Source organism: Macrobrachium rosenbergii, chromosome 50 (genome assembly GCF_040412425.1).
Source record: "Macrobrachium rosenbergii isolate ZJJX-2024 chromosome 50, ASM4041242v1, whole genome shotgun sequence".
Taxonomy (NCBI): domain Eukaryota; kingdom Metazoa; phylum Arthropoda; class Malacostraca; order Decapoda; family Palaemonidae; genus Macrobrachium; species Macrobrachium rosenbergii.
The window spans coordinates 25,867,741-25,889,823 of record NC_089790.1 but is presented as its reverse complement, the minus strand read 5'-3'; the positions used below and the strand labels follow the sequence as shown (position 1 = coordinate 25,889,823).

Sequence of the window (22,083 nt, the reverse complement as noted above, 5' to 3'; positions counted from 1 at the left end):
CAGTCACAAGTTGATGTAAGGGAAATTGAGAGTAGAAAGGTTTGAAAGGTGTAACAGGAGGAAATCTCGTAGTTGCACTATGAAACAATTGTTTGGAGCGGGTGGATAGCAAGATGGAAGAAAGAGAATATAAATGGAGGTACAGTAAAAGGAATGAAACGGATTGCACCTAGGGTCCGAAAGGACGCTGCAAAGAACCTTAAGTAATGCCTACGGTGCACAGCATGTGGTGCACTGTCGGCACTACTCCCCTACGGGAGTAAACAAAACTGATTTGTAATCATTTGAACATTTTTCTTCTTAACTCTACGCTTTGTCTCAAGAAACTGACTTTAATTTCCCCCCATTTAACTACCCTCAGCTGGAATCGATCTCGGGCCAAAGGCCAAGCGCTGGAACATATGAGGTCATTCAGCACTGAAACGGAAATTGACAGTAAAAAGATTTGACAGGGGTAACAGGAGGAAAACCTCGCAGTTGCACTATGAAACAATTCTCAAGAGACGGTGGAAAGTAAGATGAAAAAAGAGAATATGAACGGAGGTACAGTAAAAGGAATGAAAGGGGTTGCAGCTAGGGGCTACAATATATTATATATATATATATATATATATATATATATATATATATATATATATATATATATATATATATATATATAATATATATATATATATATATATATATATATATATATATATATCTAATATATATGATTTTAATGACAATTGTTCGTTTCTCTTTACGTTGTTTCAATTATCCAATAACTTTACATATAAGTAATTTTAGGATTTGTTACGTATTCTTTGGTATTTACTCCTTTATTCCCTTTTGCCAGCCAATACTGACCATGTACTTATTTATAACTACGCAAATTGTACTTTTCTAGGCTTGAGACTTTGCCATGAAGGAACGAAACCCACCGCAAATAAGAGGATACTTCTGCAACTACAAACACACACACACTTGTTTTTCCTGTGATTTCTCTTCCACAAATCTCTACTCGTCTCATGCCTCCCTTCTTATAAATGTTATTCAAGTAGGTCTTGGTATTCTAACTTTTCCGGGGTCTACAGGAGCCTCTCCCCTCCCCACCTCTCTCTCTCTCTCTCTCTCTCTCTCTCTCTCTCTCTCTCTCTCTCTCTCTCTCTCTCTCTCTCTCTCTACATACTGGTGATAAAAATAAAGAAATCAAATCAAGAGCCATTCATACAAAAATGCAGCACTGTATTGTTTTCACATATCTCGGACAAACTTGACCATAGTAGCTGCAGCTGATGCCAAATGATCAATTGGAGTTCGTGGTTTGTCGAATTCGATGTCTGATACTTCCCGCTTGTGTGAAACAATTTTTGTCCATTAAATAACAGAACATCTTGCAGTGAAAATATGATTCAGGCTTAACAAAAACTGAATGAATCCCTACTTCAACAAGCGAAACTGAATGTATCTTCGAATCTATTAAAAGCAATCTCGGAAGCGGTATGATAAAGCTGCAAAGGAGTCATGGACCATGGTCTCTTAAAAGGCATTGCAATCTCCATACCATACCTTGCTTTATTGTTACAACAAAAGTTTTTTTTTAATTTAAACTAGAAAAATAGGGAACTACACACAAACGGTATTCACAATATAGAATAGTTACTACGTTATCGACAGTTTTCTTTCGACCTATCCAATAAACATTCGTTTTCTCCTCAGTCCGAAGCATCGTACACTTCTTCATTTAGCAAATACTGCTCTCAATCCAAACACGTACAAATTCTTCCCTATAGAAAGGGTATCACAGGTAGTATGTCTGCTAAAACCTAAGTCAATCTTCAAATGACGGATTTAGATTACAATTTTATCATCTGCCTACCTTACTAAAGGAGAACGGCGGGAATTACGTTATGAGCCGGACTTCTAAGATAGGATGCCCGGTTGTGAAGTCTACCTACATCACGGCCCATTCAGCAGCTATTCAGCCTAAATGCTGCCTTGCAGAGAAATGAAGAATGAAAGGGGAGAGAGAGAGAGAGAGAGAGAGAGAGAGAGAGAGAGAGAGAGAGAGAGCCAGTGTGTGTGTGTGTGTGTGTGTGTGTGTGTGTGTGTGTGTGTGTGTGTGTGTGTGTGTGTGTGTGTGTGTGTGTGTGTGTGTGTGTGTGTGTGTGTAGGGCTTAGTACAGATACATTACAACAATATTTTCATTTACTGAGTATGGATTAAAATAATTTATGAAATCCTTACACAGTCCAAACTACGTCGCAAGCTAGTTGAGCTTGGGCTATTGTACAGTACATCATTGCTTTAAAAAGTGGGCAAATATGCAGTGCACTATATGTACTAATAGGGACAATTATATTGATCACATTGAACGATAATTATTTCATCAAATCTTGGAGTGAAAAATCTTTTAAAGCAATTTACATTATTTCCCGGTATACAAACCATAGAAGTATCACTCAGTGTAAGCTTGTACTGGTCAGTGAAACTTGGTTACAAGAAAGTTAACTAGTGGTTAATGGGGGCAAGCTGAAAATACCCATCACTCATCTGTCATCGCCAAACACTTTTCTATGGCATCAGGGTCAAGGTAGGGTGAATAAGGTGGGTAATATGATGAAAGGCTCTTCTTTGTATATCAATCCAAAACATGAATTACTTTTGAAAACTATTTGTTCCTATAAGAATACATTTGTTATCTATTCCTACAGGAATACAGTCCATCACCTTTGATGTAGGAAGTTCACTCCATAGGTGACAAGCTGTCTCTGACAACTGACTGGAAGTGCACACCCCCCTTAGAAATGTCACTATCCTAGTCACACAAGGGAGAGAAAGGGTGCGATGATTCTTGGAACCGCCTCCAAAATCTGGCATAAGAATGCCAGATCCAAGCCTGAGCAGGTGAGTATGGGTTGCACAAGTCAGAATACCTTTACATCTGGGCAATATGATTCATGGGTTCAAAACATATCTCTACCATCCGGCCCACTTGATAAAAGGAAGAGCAAAGGGAGTCACATCTCATCAACCTAAGAGTAGCTGCTTGAGTAACCATCTACATCTGTGTCCAGTCCAGCATTTACTCTGGCCAAGCTGCTACCCTCACAGAGACAAAGGAGAAAAAATGGAGAGATGCCAGGCTCTCTACCATTCAACCCAAGTTTTAATCTCTCCAAGTACCTAAGGAGAAATAATTTTTTGTCCAAAAGGAGCTGGATGCTTACACAACCTGCCGAACAGCCACCAAAGGTCCATTAGGAAAGCAGCCCAGGAACCTGTGGGTAATGACCCTTAGGTAGGATGAAGTAAAGGTGGTCTCATGCTTCAGACACCTGCTCTCCTTACCCTTGTGACTGAAAAAGGGCCTGGTCCTACTTAGGTAGCAAACATGTTCTCACACTGGGCACAAAACTTCTTGTCTGGAGTACCAGTGAGAAAACAAAAGTTCTTGCATCTTTTGTCAGGCTGACGGTTCCTGAGTCCTCAACAAACCCAGAAATTAATTAGCATGAGAGCAATTCCAACCATCCAACTACCAGACAAGAAGGCTGTGATACCAATGAGCTTTGTTGAGGAATGAGTCCCATGAATGAGGTCACAGTCTTAGGACAATCTCAAGGGTTACAGAGGATGAGTCACATCCCTCCCCAAAGCCAAGGCCCCAAAAATAAAAGATTGACCAGAACTCCATAATGGCACAGACATCTCAGCCACAACCAAGAAATCAATGCATTTGAGTCTGAAAGCCTGGTTCAAAAGAGCTAGCCTTTCACCATGGATACTGAGAGAAGCTTGATCTGAAGATGCACAAGGAGGTCTACAGTCCACTGAATGGAAGCTTCCATCAGAGAGATAGTCCTTGAGTTCAAACAGAAGATTTACCATTTCCTTTGAATGAGAGAGTGGTCCACAGCAAATCTCTCAGGGAGACTGCTAAGAGCCAGGCGAATGGGAATACCTTGGCAGGGTGACTAAGCCTTAAGTGACCAACACAGTTGACCACCGGGAGAAACAGAAAGAAAGTACACAGAAAATTCACAAAGCTTAACATAAGTTTAAGGTGGTGAAGCATGGAAATGAAAACTCATTCAATATTTCAATAAAAAAATTGATAAGAGTAAAAACATCCATCTGAAATACTCTGGTTCCTCTGAAGTTTCAAATTACCTTTCTGTTCATTGAGCTACATTAAGCTACTGACTCTGCATCATAACCTGTAAGTCCATACTGTTGCATTATTAACATGAAAACTTTAAATTAAATACTCGATAAGAACAATTTAATATGAAAACTATAGCACTCAAATAGTCTATGGGTAATACACAAATACTGTATCCTTAATTACCAATGGAGGGTAAATCAACTTCAAATTATGTTCGACACAGCATCCAGGTAAGCCTACCACACCTACAGTAGACAAAGAGGAAAAGGACCTGATTACAGAGAGGCCAACAGAGTCAACACTCTCAAAAAATCAATAAAAGCATATCTCAATAATACCAAAACTATTAACCCACCAGCAGAAAACAATACCATCCATATAAAGGGCTAGACTTAAACTGTCTGATACAATCCAAACTATAGCAGCCCAGCACTTGCCGTACTGCATAAAAAACGGTAACAAACCTAATTTTATGATGCGTAATGCTTGTAAAAAGTTTTAGGTACCGTACCCTTACAGAGTTACTATATTATTGTTTTTAGGTCATGTCAGAACTTCTTAAAACCTCAACTAAAAGACACTAACGGCCTTACCTTAGATTAAGGGTGAAGCATGAATGGCTTAGCTGAAGATTTTCCAATCGATTATTTGCACCGTGCATGATGTAGAGTCAAGAAGGGGGAGAGGTTGAGTGTAATAGTATTTAGTGAAGGGCCATTTCACAAATCAATACACAAATGCCTAAAGGCTCCACTTCAGTTTAGCCATTTTCCCTTCAACACATCCACTAAACAATTTTCACTGCAGCCCCGCACTCATGGTGTAAAAAAGGGTTGTATGAGTGAACCCTTCAGGTCAATATACCTGTAGCCACTGTTTAAGTCAAAGTAGCTGAATTCACTGACGACCATTTCTCCGCCGTCTCACACGTTAGCTGAGAAACCAAAATCGACTAGTTCCTATGAATCATCGCTTGTCTTGGTCCTTAGGACCACCCAACAACAGATAAGGCCATTATGCAAATTAACTTAAAATGACAGAGCAAAAAGCCTTTAAAGACATTTTATCCTAAAACAGTCATGCCTAAATAGAACGCAACACAGTGACACTTACCCCATTCGGACCAACACACAAGACTGCGTGAGAAAATTATATTACAGAAAAATAAATGACATTTACAGAAACTGATGTAAAAAGAAAGAAGTACATAATGTCCCAGGGGTGCTAGGAAGTGTCCTTGAGGAATAAATAGGTACAAGGCACCAGAGAACAGAACACAGAGAACTCCTTCAATTGCATAGCAAACAGGTCAATTCCCCACGATTCTGAGGGCTCAAACATCCACTCACTCCCCCTCCCCCACCCACAAAGTAAGGACTACTTAAGTCACTACTATATGTCTCTGTTGGCTGAGCTGGTCTACCAAAACATGTTTCCATGTAGAATGTTTCTGGCTAACAGCTCGACAGCATGACAAACCATCCTCTTGTGCATCTGCTTTGCCAACTGACAGAGGTGAAGGGAAATTGCCCTTTCCTCTACTTGTTGACACGAGAAATTACAGATGCATAGTTACACCATCAACAGTGAGAAGTGACTTATCATACAGTCCCGGAAAGCTTTCAGGCCAGCAGTGCTACTTGCCTTCCCAAAATGCTGATGTGCAGAGGAGTATCATCCTCTGCCCACCACCTGAGACGAACAAGTCGCTAAGGTGTGCCACCTCAACCCAATTCTGATGGCTGTAATCAGATGCATTCTTGAAGGTAAACAACTGGGGAACTCCCACAAGTTTTTCCCGTTGTCCAACAACCAGCAAAGACCATCTAGGTGCCATACTTGGGGATGAGAACCAACTTCTCCCAGTTTATCAAGATCCCCAGGTCATGACACAATGTGGGTGGGCATTCTCTACTCTGAAATGCCTGCATCTCTGGCAACTCCAGAACTAACCACTTGAGTAAGTATTGCAGCATGCATACACGATTTGAATGGGTCCAAGCTGGAAGCAAGGGTAGACGTTCTTGCGAATGCCCACAAAGTTGTTTGCCAGCCCTATAGTCAGCTTAGAACTAGTAGACAGTCCTGTTGCAGATACACAGTCAGTACAGCCAGTACTGATATATAAAACACGGGCCATGGAAGACCTGTAGAAAGTATGGGTGAATGGATACATATGCTGTCACTCAAGCACATCCCCAGGGTTGGTGGGGATCCATGGGCTGGCTGGGGAGCAAAGGGCTGGGTGGGCAGCAGCATGATCACAGGCAAGCAGATCGTCCTAGTACTGGCGAGTACTGAGCAGAGCCCTGTCTGTCTGTGACCATGAAAACACTGAACAAAAAGTTAGCCAAGTGTGACTCAGGCAAAACACAGGTGGAGAAGCCAGAAGCAGTTCTCTAGTCTAACAGAAAGTGGGCAAGGAAGGGGTACTGACTGTACTTGGTAAGACTGTGTTACCCCTACGTATGGTGTCCAGGTCACTCATGGGTGACTGAACACAGTCACCTCCCATAGCCTAGGAAGGTTGCTCATTCAGTCCTGAAGGACTTCTTCTCATAGGAGCAAGATGAAGAAGATGAGGTGGAGGATGCAGAAGCACTCAACATCAATGAGGAGGAGGACAAGAAATAAGGAAAAGTGATTTTCCCCTGCCCATGGATGAAGCCTTGCTTCCCCTGTAGTACAGAAGCAAGTTCACAAACAGCCAAATGAACTCTTTTTAATTAAGCTGAAGGGGTTCTGAATGGAGAAAAAAAACCTCTTGGGTTAAACATACACCCTAAAGCAAGAGCTAGATTTTCTCTCCCAAAGAAGAGCTAACAAACCACTTGCTCTGGTGAGCTCTCGGACTGTGGACATGAACAATTGGACCTGACAGTCCCAATCACTGAAAGAAAACTACTTACTGGAACTGTAACCACTCAAAATCATGGTCCACCATCCCAAAGACTTTCACACAAATTAATTAACCTCTAAAAATCATAGACTTCTGCATGATTGGTCAAAACCATACTCAACGCTGCAAACTGGAACATCTCACATGGGGACCATATAAATGGGAACTATAATGTGAACATCCTAGCAGTGCCTCAACCCAAAACGCTTCAGGAAAAACATAGGCTAAGTATACAGGCTCATGTGATGGCAGCAAATGATCAGCACCACCTGCACTGGTGGAATACACTGAGCAGCACATAACCTGCTGACAGAATGAGTTCTGTCATCCTTCCCCTACAGCACCCACCTTCAGTGAACACTAATAGGGGTCACAGGAGAGCAGGTGAAGCATTATAGTGAGACAGCAACTCTGGGGCCTGGGGTCTGGGGAATCACTAGCTGACCAGGGAACAACAAATCACATACAACCAGATCATTCAGGCACCAATAAGCACTGTAAGAGGAGGCCTGTTACATGCAAACCCACAGTCTATCTGCACACAGCCTGGGGACATATACTCACCAAATGAGAGGGTAGCTCTGACTCAAACACAAATGCTTCCAAAGAGGCACAGGTGAAGAGTCACTGCACTCGCAATACAATTGGAGAGTGGGTTGAGAATACCCGTCCAAGAAGACATGGGATGGCTCTAAGTAACCTTGGACATTTCAAGACACTGAGTACGTTACTATGCACACCCAGCACTTACATGCAGTCTGAAGACCATATGCACACCAACCACAGGCTAAGCACTTGCCACACATCAGGCGAGTGAGTTGAGCCTTGCTATTGTCTGGGAAATAATGGGACGACTCAGAGTGTTTGCACACTGGCTCAAGCCACAAACTGAGTATGCATGCACACAGTTTACAGATGAAGAGCATTACTCATATACAAGACACATGGGTTGACTGGAGTACCAAACTGGTTCGTGAGACCAGTGTCAGCCCAACCTATGGTGAATCTTACAGTCATGGGTGGATGGACACCACCACTTCCCTGATACAGAGAAGGTGCTCTCTCAAAACCCTACAGGAATTCTCATGAGATATCTCTAAGACTGAGGATTCCTCATGTCCAAGAAGTGTGGATTGGCTGGGTATCAAGCTAATTAGAAAGACCTGTATCAGCCCTACCTACATTTAGTGAATGTAACACTCAGAACAAAGAGAAGGAGGAGGAGGAGGAGGAACAAAGTACTTGTGCTTCATTTCCTTGTCCGTAGCCTTTGTCTCACTCTCCTCAAAGGGTTATAATTGCAGTGAATACTGCTGGGGTATCTTCCATGGGAAAGACAGCCACTATTGGAAGCACAACAGCATTGAACTCCTAGCAGTTACAGCAACAGCAGACAGCAGTACCTGACATAGTAAGAGTAGGTATAATGATCCCCTATCTCCTATGTGTAGCCCCCTCTCAGCCAAGAGAGGTGTGTTCTCCGGGGAGATATTGGGAGGTGTTTGACGTTGGGGAAACTGGTAGGCTTACTATCCTAGTTACCTCCAAATCTTTCCAGGCCAGCAACGCACCCCTATACTGGAGCAGTAAACAGTGAAAATTCACTTAAATGGAATGCATGAATGTGCACTACACTTTATACGTATATCCAATCAGTTGATCTGTTGTTGGTTATAAGTAATTTGTAATTTTTGTGAGTAACTGCATGAATGAGTTGTCCGTCTGTCTGTTTACTCCCTTTTCCTCCCTTGTGTTGTGTATCACTATTTTCATCTAAGTTTTGATAAAGTTAATATTGTTTAAATTGTTATTAATGTGATGTAAATTACTGTAATATGCTGTGTCAGTAAATGTAGTGCATTACATTTTTACCCCTGGTTTCAACCTTTGATTTACAACAGCCCAAGATCAAGTAACTTACAGCATATTTTGGAAAGTGTACTGAACTTGTAAATTTTTTATACCATACCAAATACATAACAATATTGTTATAATATATCTTCAATCAGTCATGCACAAACACAAATAAAAATATGGTAGAAATGTTTGAATTTTTCACATGGTATACATGGTTATACCAAAATGCAGTACAGAACAGTAGTTACTTGCTCAATATAAATCAGCAGAAAAATTGCAAATTTTAAAGTACAGAACAGTTGTATGATATTTTTTCATAATAAAATTAAGTTTCATATATACTTACCAAGTAATTACATAGCTAATGTATCTACCTCATGCAGCAACTTTTTTTTAATTTTGCGGTAGCGCTTTTGTTTATTATGTAGGTGACACCCTGCACACTACCAGGGGAAGAAGAAACAACTCGGCAGCCTTATTCAATTTGTTTGTGCCCCCTATGTCCATAGATGGGAGGAGGGAGGGCTTTGATTCTGTAATTACTTATTAAGTATACAGTATATGAAACAGTTTTATTATGAAAATATAATTTTCATATAAGTAATTTACCAAGTAACTACATAGCTGAATCCCACACTGAATGGAGGTGGGATACATAGACATATCCTACTTCAAAACATTAAAGCATGATAATGACTTTGAAATAGGAAAAATCTGCCAGCATTGAATGCAATGCCTGTTGTTTCCTTACCTGGTAAGAGAGCAGGTGAACACTGCCTCTGGTTGGTGCTCATCTTAACCTGTAGTGGCGTGGCTGTTGAGCTGTGGGGCACCTCTACTTAAGTAGAAGCTTCGCAGTGGAGAATATGCCTGATGGCTAGCAAAGCATACAATAAGGTGCACAGTACAGTACCAAAATTAAAAAACCAGACAACGCTGTCACCTACTCTGAAAACACTTGATAACACCACAACCTATCCACTAGGACTGGTGGATACTCCAGGTACCTTGCACCCCCAGGCTTCCCAAAAACTCAAAAACCCTACATCAAGACAAAAAAATAGTAGAAGAAAAAAGTGCTTCCTATAATTCTTCACCCAATACCATGCCAGCCACCGATAACGGCCCAAGGTACTGCAATCATTGAACACTGTTTCTACTTCTTTCAAGTATTGGGGCAAAAATGGATCTGCACTTCCAGTAGGTTGACTAGATAATAGAGGACAAAAACATGTTATGTCTAAGCATCAAGGAAGTAGACACTGCTCTGATGTCATGCACTCTCACTTTAAACTTTGGTAAAATGTCCTCCGGGATCTGGGAAAGGGCTTCTCTAATCAAATCTCTCAGGAAGAACGTGTTCTTTGACAGAGGATGAGATGAGTTCCTTACTGAACAGCAAAGGTTACGATATGTACCCTTGATCTTTTGTCCTATTCAGGTGGTATCTCAGAGCTCTGACTAGACACAGAACTCTCTCTTCTTCCTCGTGACCAAGAATATCCATTAAGTTTTTCATTGTAAATGAACGAGGCCAGGGGTTGGACAAGTCCTTGTTCTTTGCCAGAAAGCCTAGGGTGAAGGAGCAAACTGCATCCCCTTGAGGGAAACCCACTCTCTTGTCAATGGCCTGTATTTCATTGATGCATTTAGCAGTAGCTAAAGCAGGGGAAAAGTCTTGCGCGTTAGATTCCGAAGAGAAGCAGACTGAAGGGGCTCAAAAGGAGGACCTGTCAGCCATTTCAGGACCACATCCAGATTCCAGGGACCAAAGAGTTATCCTTTTTCTCTTTCGACGTATCAAAAGAATTTAACAGGTCCTTAATATCGGAGTTCCAAGAGAGATCCACGCCTCTATGCTTAAAGACCAAGCTGAACATAGCTCAATAGCTTTTAATGCTAGAGGTAGACAGATTCCTCGTATTTCAGAAAAAGGAGAAAATCTGCAATCTGAGTTACAGTGGTCTCAGAGGATGAGATATCGCGGTTGTGGTACCACTGTCGAAAGCCTGACCACTTGGCCTGGTAAACGAGGCTAGAAGATTTTGTTCTGCACTGTACAATAGCCTCTGCAGCTTTCCTTGAAAAACCCTTTGCTCTGACCAGTTTACAGACAATCTGAAGCCTGTCAGAGCAAGAGCAGACAACCCTTGGTGATGTCTTCTAAAGTGGGGTTGTCTGAGTAGAGATGGTTTTGAGGAAGTAGTCTTGGAGAGTCCACCAACAGACTTAGAAGGTCCAGGAACCACTCCCTCAGTGGCCAAAACGGGGCTATGAGGATCATGGTTGCACTGTGGTGCACCTGGAACTTGTTCAAAACCTCCCAGGTCATGCTGAAGGGAGCGAAGGTGTACAGGTCTAGACTGGACCAATCTTGTAGCATGGCGTCCATGGCCCATGCAAGAGGATCTGGGGCTGGCTAGCAAAATAGAGGAAGACAATGGTTCCTGGGGGTGGCAAACAGATCTATCATTGGCTTGCCCCATAACTTCCACAGTTCTAGACAAACTACGGGATCCAGGGTCCATTCGGTGGGAAGGACCTGCTCTTGGCAGCTCAGCTCGTCTGCCATCACATTTAACTTTCCCTGGATAAAGCAGGTGACCAGAGTCACTCGATTTTGGTCTGCCCACCGCAGTAAATCTCTCGTGACTTGGCAGAGAGAGAAGGAATGGGTACCGTCTTGTTTTTTAATATGGGCCAAGGCCATGGTATTGTCCGCATGCACCACTACTGTCTTGTTGCGGACTAGGGAGGAAAAGCTCTGAAGGCCTAGCTGAACTGCCTTCAGCTCTCTTACACTGATATGTGAGCTCTGTTGATCTGGGGTCCATGTCCCAGAGACTTCTTGATTGTCTAGCAGGGCTCCCCAGCCTATGTCTGAGGCGACAGAACAGAATCCTAGGTCAGGGTTCAAAGGATGAAAGGTCTTCCCTTCTGACAGCCACCACTGCAGGTCTGATTTGATCTCTGAGGTGACTGGAAAAAGTGACTGTCAGGCTGTGTTTTTCTGTTCCGGATGGCCCTCAGGGAAAACTGCAGAACTCTCATATGTAGTCTGCCAAGTCTGACAAACATCTCTGTGGAGGCCAAAGTGCCCAATCCATTGTTGAGCTGAACAAGAAGAAAGGACTAGGAAATTCCAGACTGTATGAAGGCAGCTGGATGCTCTCTTGGGGGACGGAAAAGCTTGAAAAATCCAAGAGTTCAGTATCATCCCCAGATAGAGATCTTTTGCGAAAGGGTCAACTGTGACTTCTGAAGATTTATAAAAAGACCCAGCTCCTGGGTCAGAAGAAGAATCTTGTGTCTGTGTCCTCCATGCACTTGTTCTTCGATGGAGATCGAAGAAGACAGTCATCTAGGTAAAGAATGATGTTGATCCATACTAAGTGGAGCCACTTCGAAAGAGGAGCGAGGACTCGAGTGAACACCTGAGGGGCCATTGAAAGGCCGAAGCAAAGGGTCCGAAACTGATAAACCTTGTCTTGGAAGACAAATCTCAGACATTTCCTGGAAACTGGATGAATTGGAATATGAAAATATGCATTCTGCATATATAGGGTTACCATCCAGTCACCCTGGTGAATGGATGCAAGGACTGATTGGCTTGTCTCCATCTCAAATTTTGTCTTCAAGACAAAATGATTGAGGGCGCTTACATCGAGGACTGGTCTCCAACCTCCCGATGATTTCAGAATCACAAAGAGATGATTGTAAAACTCCTCCGTGCTGGTGTTCTGAACCTCCTCTATGGCCCTTTTCTGGATGAGGGAGGAAACTTCTTCCAACAGGGCTGAATGTCTCTTGGAGCTTACCGAGGACACTGTCAATGTGATGACTAATGGGGGCCCTCCAAGGACGGGATGATGTAGCCCTCCTTCAGAGCATTGATGATTCAGGGCTCCACTCCTCTTATCAGCCACTTCTCCCAAAACTCTATAAGTCTGGCTTCTATAGGTACATGAAGGACTTCTGTCTCACTTTTTCTGCACTGGTTTGGAAGAGCTCTTCTTAATGGTCCTCGATGCAAACCAGACATTTACATGGTGTTCTAGAGTTCCCTCCATGACAGGGCTGTTGCTGGAGGGGGGAGGTGGTCATAGACTGAAAAGAAGAAGACAAGTGCTTGGGGCGCCTAGAAGACTGGGTCAACAAGTCTTGCGTCATCGCCTTCTGCAAATCTGAAGCCATTCCCTTCACCGTGTCTTGAGGGAAGAGATGATTTTTGTCCAGAGACAGGAACATCAAAGCTGATTTTTGAGTCTGGGTAACTCCCTTGTAAGCAAAAGAGCACCAGAGCTCCCATTTCTTTAATACCCCAAAAGTAACAAGGGTAGAAAGCTCTAAGGAGCCATCTCTAATGGCTTTGTCCGTACAGGACAAGACCCCTAGCCAGTCCGAGGCGATACCCACAGCAAGATCTTGATAGTCCTCAATCTTCTTGGCCAATGCGCCCAAAACCCAATCAAGGAAACTGAGAACTTCAAAAACTTTAAATATGTCCTTGACTAGATGATCTAGTTCTGTGGCTGACAAGAAAGCAGAATGGCGAGACGAGTTGATTAGACCAGAGAAGTCCCCTTGGGAGGAGGCAGCAACTCCCAAAGAAGGAGCTTCTCCGGTTATGTAGGATAAGTACCTCCTACGAACTAGGTAAGAAGGAAGAAAAGTGAAAGATGCTTTCCCCAGTTCTCTTTTAGCTGAAAGCCAGTCTCCCATCTCCTTAAATGACTTCTTAGAGAAGGATGAAAGGACCATCTTGAGGAGGCATGTCCAGTCATCTGGCTGGTTCCTCATTAAAAACGTCAAAGCCGGCAAAGACAGGGCAGCTGGGGCAAAAACGAAAGGAAAGTTCACCAACAAGTACAGCGGGTCCCCGGTAATTGTGGGGGATAGGGACCACAACCACCCACCTTAGGCAAATATCTGTTCATGTTGGAACACCCCTCAAAAAATGCTTATAACTGCAAGCTTTAATAGTTAAAAACACCAAAGACTCCCGTTAAAAATGCTTATAACTGCCTATTTTAATAGTTCAAACACCAAATATGTCTTAAACTATCATCCTAAACTAAACTTAATATCATTTCAATGTCATCTTACAATGTTAGCCTTAAAAATACATACTACATACATACTATGGCCTACAGCTACATTCACGGGGTCCAATTTTCTTTTACAAGGGAAACATTGGTAATTCACAAGAGAGAGAGAGAGAAAGAGAGGGGGAGAGAGAGAGAGAGAGAAATTTAAGATTACATAAATCATGTGGGTACTCATCAATGATCTATGTTGATTGAAGACGATGATGATGATTTAGCAGTGCCGTCCAATGAATGAATAAAGATATGACTGCACAGCAAAACAAAGTAATTACATACATACTACGACTCCTCTGGGGGTGCCTCTTTCACTTCTTCATACAACATATGTTACTGTACTATAATAACTTTCCTCTGACGTTAGGCTCTTTCGCATAAGTCGTAGAAGAAGCTGGATGTTTAGGAGGCTTCTTACAGTGGTATGATCTACATATATAACTTACAAGTGTACATACACACAATTTAGAACTTGCTGCAAACACTACACTTTAAATCTTAGCAGAGAATTGTGTGAGGGTAGGTCAACTACGCATCGTATGCCTTGTGCATCGTGTACTGTGCAAATGTGCATTTTATTGATTTTTTTGTCTTGTAAGATGATTTTGAAATGATATTACAGTACAGTAAAATGTTTTAGGATGAGTTTAGAGTATATCTAAAATACATGGGTAGTTTGTAGAATGATGTGTAACTACTGTTAATACATACTTAACAACACAGTATGTACATACGAACGTAAGGGTAGGTTTGCTTACATCACGGCGATCTTTGTACATAATTTTTATGTTAGTACTTTCATGAATTAATACATTTATGATAAAAAAATTATTTACTGTACCTGTACTGATTACAGTACCATGCAGTAATATTACCTCAAACATGGCAAAATACAGTAATCAATATGTACTGTAAAGTGTATTTTTGTCTTTTGAAAAATGTTCATCCCAAGGCCAACAAATACAGAGCAGAGCCTGCGTGTGCACAGAGTTTGCGGAATAGAGCATCTTCATCTCACTACATCGGACTGCACAGCTAATTCATCATCATTAGTATATTCAGTCAACATTGATCACTGGTGGGCACAGTACCCATTTGATTTACGTAATCTTAATATTAAACTTTGAAACGATATTATAGCATTTTAGCATGACAGTTTAAGGTACAGTATAATGTATGTATTTGGTGTTTGACATACAGTACAGTACTATATTCTATTTTTTACAGGTATTCTAGAATGTGAGTACATTGTACTGGACAACTAATTCATCATCATCATCTTCTTTCATCATTGATCACTGGTGAGTACCCTTATGATTTACATAATCTTATACACTGTATTAAACTCTGAAATGATATTACAAAGTGTTTTAGCATCAAAGCTTAAGATATGTACAGTATAGTAATGCATTTGGTGCTTGACGTACAGTATTCTATATTTTACAGGTATGTACATGTATTCTACTGTACACTGCACAGCTACGTAATTCATCACCCTTGTCTTCAGGCAAAATCGATCACTGTTTAGTACCCATATGATTTACACTATATAGTACTGTAGTAGTACTTTTATCTTAATCTTCAACACTGAAATATTACTGTAGTAAAGGGTTTCAACGGTATGTATTCAAGTGTTTGAAATGATATTACCATAGTTTTTCAATGATACTAAAGTGTTTCAATATCCGTGAAGTAGTGAATTTCCCACGATATATTAGGATGTGAGAGGTGCTAAAGAAAGAGCAGGAAGACGAGCACTGCTGGTTTATTGATGAAGCGACCGGCTTATAAAGTGGCAGGCGGACGTCAGCATATAAGCAGACGCCAGTACAAAATTTACATGTGACCCAAGGTCAAACTACTTCTCAACATAAAACAGGACAGGTACATATAGAAAACATGATGATTAACAATAGCTGGTTTGGACACGAAAAATACTCTGACACATATACTATGTACAAGGGCAAATGAACAGGTAATAAATATACAAATCACAATAATGATAATAAGGTTGTGTGTGTACGACCATGGGTCAGCTGTGAAGGCACCGTAGAAAACGGGATGTTGTCATAGAGAACCCGCTGAGCGGGGACTTTACAATACTCCCCCCCCAAAGACATAGGTAACGTCTAATCACAGCAGGTATCTGCTGGGGCGGCGGAGGGGGCCGCGCCTTCTCAATGCCAGCTGGGGTGTGTGTTCGACTTCTCCGGTACCCTGCGGATGGGAGTGTTGGGTTGCTCTCCTGCCTGGACCCGAGGCCTTCCGGGGAAGCCAGCGGGGTTTTCTTGCAGGCAGGGCGGGCTGAGGGGGCACCACCTCCTGCAGGGGGGCTTTGGGAAGTGCCCCCGAGTTCTTCCTCCAGGAATGCGGGCTTGTGGCAGTCTACCGACACCCAGTCGTCCTTCCCGTGGACAGGCTCCCGGAATGCCTTCTTGTTTCTGTCCAGTACGAGAAAAAGCCCCCTGTAGGGCCTGGTTAAGGGTGGGCGTACGACATCGTTCCTGACGAAGACGTGGGTGGTGGAGGATAGGCCAGGAGGCATGAAGGGGGACGTCCTGTCGGTACATGTCCGCCGGCAAGGGGCAAACTTCCCAACCCTGTCGCAGAGCCTTTGCGTTATTAAGTCGTCCCGGTCCTCCGCGGTGAGTTCCCCCAGGAGAACGAGGGACTCCCCGAAAACCATTTCTGCTGCGGACGGGCCGCCGTTGGCTCTGGGGGTGGTCCTCATCCCGAGGAGGACCCAGGGCAGCTGGTACTTCCAACTCTCAGAGATGCAACAAGCCTTGAGGGACGCCTTCAGGGACTTGTGGAACCTCTCCACCACTCCACTGGCTGCGGGGTTGTAGGCAGTGGTGGTTTGGTGAGTGGTCCCCAGGGTGTGGAGAAGGACGTCGCCAAGGGATGAAGAAGTTGAGGGTAACCCCTGTGAGCACAATACCAGAGGCAGGTGCGGTGCTATCAGAAACGTAGTGGTGGCCCTCGAGCAAGCAGAAACCATAACTGTAGAGGCAGTGACAGTTACAGAAGAGGTTACTGGAAGGCCTTTGGAGGCCTTCAAGTGAGAGATCAATCTCTCAACATTTAGTTTCCCCGGGAGGCTTTTGGAATGGCCATAACTCCCTAAGCCCCTCAGGCTCCACAACACCTGTAAGACAAGTCGGATTAGGTGAGGCCATCTTCATTCACCCCAAGGAGGAGTATCCTCCTGAGGACTATTCCCCCTCCGAGCAAACGTTGATCGCCAGAGAGTAGTCAAACCGGTTGACCGTTCCCCTATGCTGGCTCTCTACTGATGACACAGTAGGAGACAGCGAAAGAGAAACCACTCCCTTAGGAGTAGAAACAGCAAGTGGAAGCTTGGGCAGGGCCAAGAAGGAATCAGAAAGAATCTTCGGTGTCACTGGAGAAGTATTGCACTCCAATAACACCAGAGAAACTTTCTTCTCTCTCTTCTTTTTCCAAGCAAACTTCACCCACTGTTTGGAAGGCCAGACTTGACACTCACTACATGGACTACTTTGATTATAGTCATGCATCCTGCGTGATGTACACAAAGTATGAAGGTCTCTCTAACGAGGAGAGGAACTGATTACAATAGTGTATATGTTTTTACCTGGGCAATATAACTTATAATAAAAGGTTTCCTCTCCCCAGGCTGTTGCAAGTTAGGGGTTTGCATTACAGATATAAACCATACAAATAAATACTCATATACACAAAAACAACAAGAAGGAAAGCGAACGGCAGTTGGGCAGAGAAGCATAAAGACTTCTTTACATGACAGTGGCCGAAAGCAAAGTGGAGTGTAGAGCGACAAGTGGGCGGGGCTTTCTCCCTACTGTCAGTAGCTAACGACCTTGTTTGAAAGTTAACATCCCATTGCAGCCCGCATTCACAAGCAAAATCCTATGTAAAGAACAAAGGTTTGCATTTGTGTGGGAAAAAATGCATATACTCAAGCACAGCAAGTTGCATTTGGTCATTTTTTCAATTTTACTCTCTTACCCTTATATTTGCACTTTTTATTGAATTTAACAACTGTCAAGACCCTTCTTAAAACTTACAATTAAATATTACTACAAAAAACATGAGAGGGATGAAACCATGTGACAGAATTTTACACAAATGCTACACACTGGCTTTATGGCATCATGTAAACCATACTACTACATCTTGGATCTTCCTTTTTAGTGGATTTTGTCATTTATCAATAATCAACCTTTGTCATTTGTTGAAACTATAGAGTGACATAACACGATCTCAGAATACTAAAGCTATCCATACTGAAAGCATTCCCAAGATGTTGATGTACAGATGAAGGTCAATCTCTGTTCACACCTGAAACAGCGAGATCTTCCAGGTATGAGCCTCACCCCTGATTGATAATGTAAGAAGAAAGCATCTCCAGAGGTTGAGAATACAAAAGAACTTCCACTAAGAGGTTGCCATCATCCAACCACAAAGCAAGGAACTCCTTCACTCTTGACTCAAGGGCTTTAGGTAAGACAGCACCAAAAGGCTTGAGGTCCAAAGAAAGCTCACGAACTCATGTGTCAACCCTACCTACAGTAGATATGTCACCCTGAGGTGAGTGAATACCACCACCAACCCTCAAAGAGGATAAGTGATCACTCTAACTCCTGAGAAACATCTTGTGAGATAACTTCTTCCTGTGTAAAGAAAAGGCAGAAAAAGACGAGAAAGAACTCAAGGAAGAAGCGATAGATATGTGGTTGCGTTTATTCACTGTACTTCATCCACAATTCTTATACTCTTTAGCTACTTTGTTGAGGAACAGAATAGCATTGGAGGAGTACAACCAGTGCTCAATACCGAGCAGTAACTCCACAGGCAAGATGATTGCTAAAGAGGGCCCAATAGCACTGAGTTCATTAGTGGAAATAGCAGTGAAAGATGGGTCCCTCAGAATACCGAGGGGATGGCAACATCTGTTAATACTCAGTAAAGCTGTTGATGAAGTACTGGTAGGCAGCAGCAATCCACAAACACACACATAGCTCTCTCACCTGGGGATAGTTTGGCACATGCACCTGAGTCAGCACTGCCAAAGAGCACGAGCTGGTTGTCTACCCTCGTGAATGTAACTCCCCCTCAATTCTGCAGTGAAAGGGAAATTGAGTAAAGGTTCTAAAGGTGTAACTGGAGGAAGACTTCACAATTGCACTATGAAACAACTGTTAGGGGAAGGCGGATAGTAAGATGGAAGAAACGGAGGTACAGTAAAAGGAATGAAAGGGGCTGCAGCTAGGGGCCGAAGGACGACTAAAAAGAACCTTAAGTAATTGCCTACAGTGCACCATGTGAGGTGCACTGATGCCATTATCCCCCTACAGGCATGACCCAAAGGAGAACAAATGGAAGGTAAGCAGAGAGAGAACAGACAGTCCAGGAGGGAGTCAAAAGTCAGCAAACATCTTTTGGCCTTTCTCCACTGCTGCTGAACCTCCACTACAAAGGAGAGTTAGCACACACATTGCAGGGCCTACTAAAGAAGAACAAAACTGGTTACAATAGCAACAAGGACATAAAGCAGCTTAACACTGCTTAGGTCCTTCATAACTTTCAGTGTTTACTTTTCATGCTCAAAACCATGCAAAACAAAACACACAAACAGCACACGTAATTAAAAGGACAATACAAATTTCAACTTGGTCACTCTGAGAAAGTAGGCTTAAGACATCTTAAACTCATGGAAAAGTTCTGAACTATAGTAAGTGGGACAGGGATTTGCCTTCCTCACCTGTCTACCTCCATTTAGGCTAACTACCTTTTTATTAAGTCTCAATGACCAATTCCAGCTTGTACTGAGGGGTATCCCTACATAGGCTAAAAGGTGAGGGTGTGTATTTCTGCTGGAACAGCTATGGTGCCCTAGGTCAGTTAAGGTAGGGGATACAGGAGGCTCCGGTCAGAAAAATTTGCTGTTCTTGGTTAGTTTAGGATCAATCCATGCATTTCACTAAATTAATAGGCCTAACACGGCCCTAAGGCGAGTTAGCTTGGGAGGCTTGATGAAGGAGGCCCCTTCAGCCAGGTAGGATTCACTGCTCTCAGTTATGTTAAAAAAGATAAATTGATGCTGCAACCCTGTATTTAACTAAATGATTTACAGTGATATTTATACACACTGAGGATGATTTGGTCACAGAATGAAATAAAATAAAACTGAAGAAAATTAAAATTTAACAAAATTAAAGCTCAAATTACTGAAGGTCAGTGTATGGAAAATATGTCAAATTTTTCAACATTTCCAGTGATTGGGGAGGCTAGAATTCCCATAGACAAGTTACCAGTCCTTTAGGTCAGGCGAGTCCTGGCATAGGCTACTAGGTTAAGTTTTATTAAGGATGGTTAGGTTTAGATGCCCCTGTTCTTGGGTAAATTTTATGTCACCATACCCAAAAAACTTAGATTTCATACTATGACAACCCCTTCTTGTTGAAATTGATGGAGGATGTAAAACTTTACTTTAATTGCTGCGCCTGGTTCCCGTCAGATCATCAGATGCCGACCGGGGCAGGTTACGGCCTTCTGGTAGGTAAGATCTGGTTAGGTCAGGACCTGGCATTGAAGGAAAGGTTATGTCTATCCATGTATGACACACCTGTCAGGGTCGGCGACTGGCGGGAATCAGGCCGAGCAACTGAAGTTTTACCGGACTAAGTTTAAATCTCCTTGATTTCGGGTTTAAAAGCAACTTTAATCATAAAAGTAATTATTAAGCCGTACATTTCACGAGACAAAACAAAAAAGTAAGAACACCTGGAAGGAATCTAAAACAGTTTTATCAAGTGTAATTCACATTATTACTCACACCAGAGGTTGCCTTCGTGCTAGATAAGCCTAGCCTATTGCCTACATGGTAGGTCTAGGCCTACCCTTGTTTCCACCACCATGGACTCCAATTTCGTTTCTCTACATTTATTGAGAGATATCTATAGAAAACATTTACACCATCCTGTTTGCATTTTAAATTATAAAGGATTCACACACCAACTAGGATTAAGTTATTTGTAATATTACCAACCGCATTAACCTACCTGATAATGTATTTTTTTGTTTATCACGCAGCATTTTTGAGGCTCACATTTTTGTGTTTAATCTGAGAAATGCAGTTTTGGGTAATCGACAGGCGTCCAAATTCACTGCATTACGTAAGTCAAGATCACCACACAGATTTATCAAATATTTATTGAATCATGGAAAACAATGAAAAAATGAGAAGTTTATCTGCTTACAGAAGCAGAGATTGCTGTAACAAAAAAAAAACAAACAAAGGGGGGATATAAACAAAAACATATATTAGGGGATACGGACCCATAGAATTTTGAGAAAATCGACCAATAAATCGTAAATCTCTGTTTATGTAAGCAGAAAAAATGCTATTTTTCAGGTTTATCAAAAAGTGGTTGATGAAGAAGAAGAGCCGTGTCAGGTCCCTGATTCCTAAGCAGTTACTCCACAAACACAGTTTCGGCCACACTCGGGAGGTGCAGAGCTTTATTCCCTTTGTTGTTTTACAATCTCTGCTTCTGTAAGTACATAAGCCGCTCATTTATTAGCCAAATACTTCTGTTTGCATATCTATTGAAAGAAGAAATTGAAAATAGGAAATAAAATTTAAACAAACACACACAGCAGCGAATTTTGACCCCTAAACTGTAGGATTACCCAGTTTTGTACTAAATTCCCTACCAAAGACTGGAAGTTTCACTCATATTGGAAAATAAATGTTAGTTGAGAAATCCTGACATGTAAGCAACGTTGACAGAAAACACATACAGTCTTTTGACAAGCCAGAGCCATTTGTAAATATGAGCTCTAAAGTTGAAATATCCATGTTTAATGTAAATGTTGTCCAAAGTAGATACCAAAAAATAAATTAGGAGTCTGCGTACTTCTTTTCATCTCATCAGTATCGTCTGAATTTGTTGGAATGGAAAATTTTTCATCCTCTGGTTATACAATTTTAAAAATTTTAAGTATCAGAATATGTGAGAACAAGTTCTCATTTCTTAGTGGCTAGGCCCTATTAAATAAACCAGTTTGA

The 22,083-nt window shown here is 42.1% G+C and overlaps 2 protein-coding genes across 2 annotated transcripts in view; both read right to left on the bottom strand.

Moving 5' to 3' along the window:
• RhoGEF64C (Rho guanine nucleotide exchange factor at 64C) overlaps positions 1-21,494 on the bottom strand; it is a 261,141-nt gene extending 239,647 nt beyond the window's left edge. The window contains exon 1 of the mRNA XM_067094314.1: positions 21,070-21,494. The gene's annotated coding sequence lies outside the window, so the exon portion shown is untranslated. The remainder of the gene's footprint in view (positions 1-21,069) is intronic.
• On the bottom strand, positions 16,042-17,010 carry LOC136832929 (uncharacterized). The gene has a single exon (XM_067094589.1). The coding sequence runs from the start codon at positions 17,008-17,010 to the stop codon at positions 16,042-16,044; it is 969 nt and encodes a 322-aa protein (XP_066950690.1).
• Positions 21,495-22,083: the final 589 nt, after the last annotated feature.

Excerpts from the sequence above, each read along its gene's own strand:
- LOC136832929 (XM_067094589.1), bottom strand. The coding sequence starts at position 17,010 with ATGGTTTCTGCTTGCTCGAGGGCCACCACTACGTTTCTGATAGCACCG.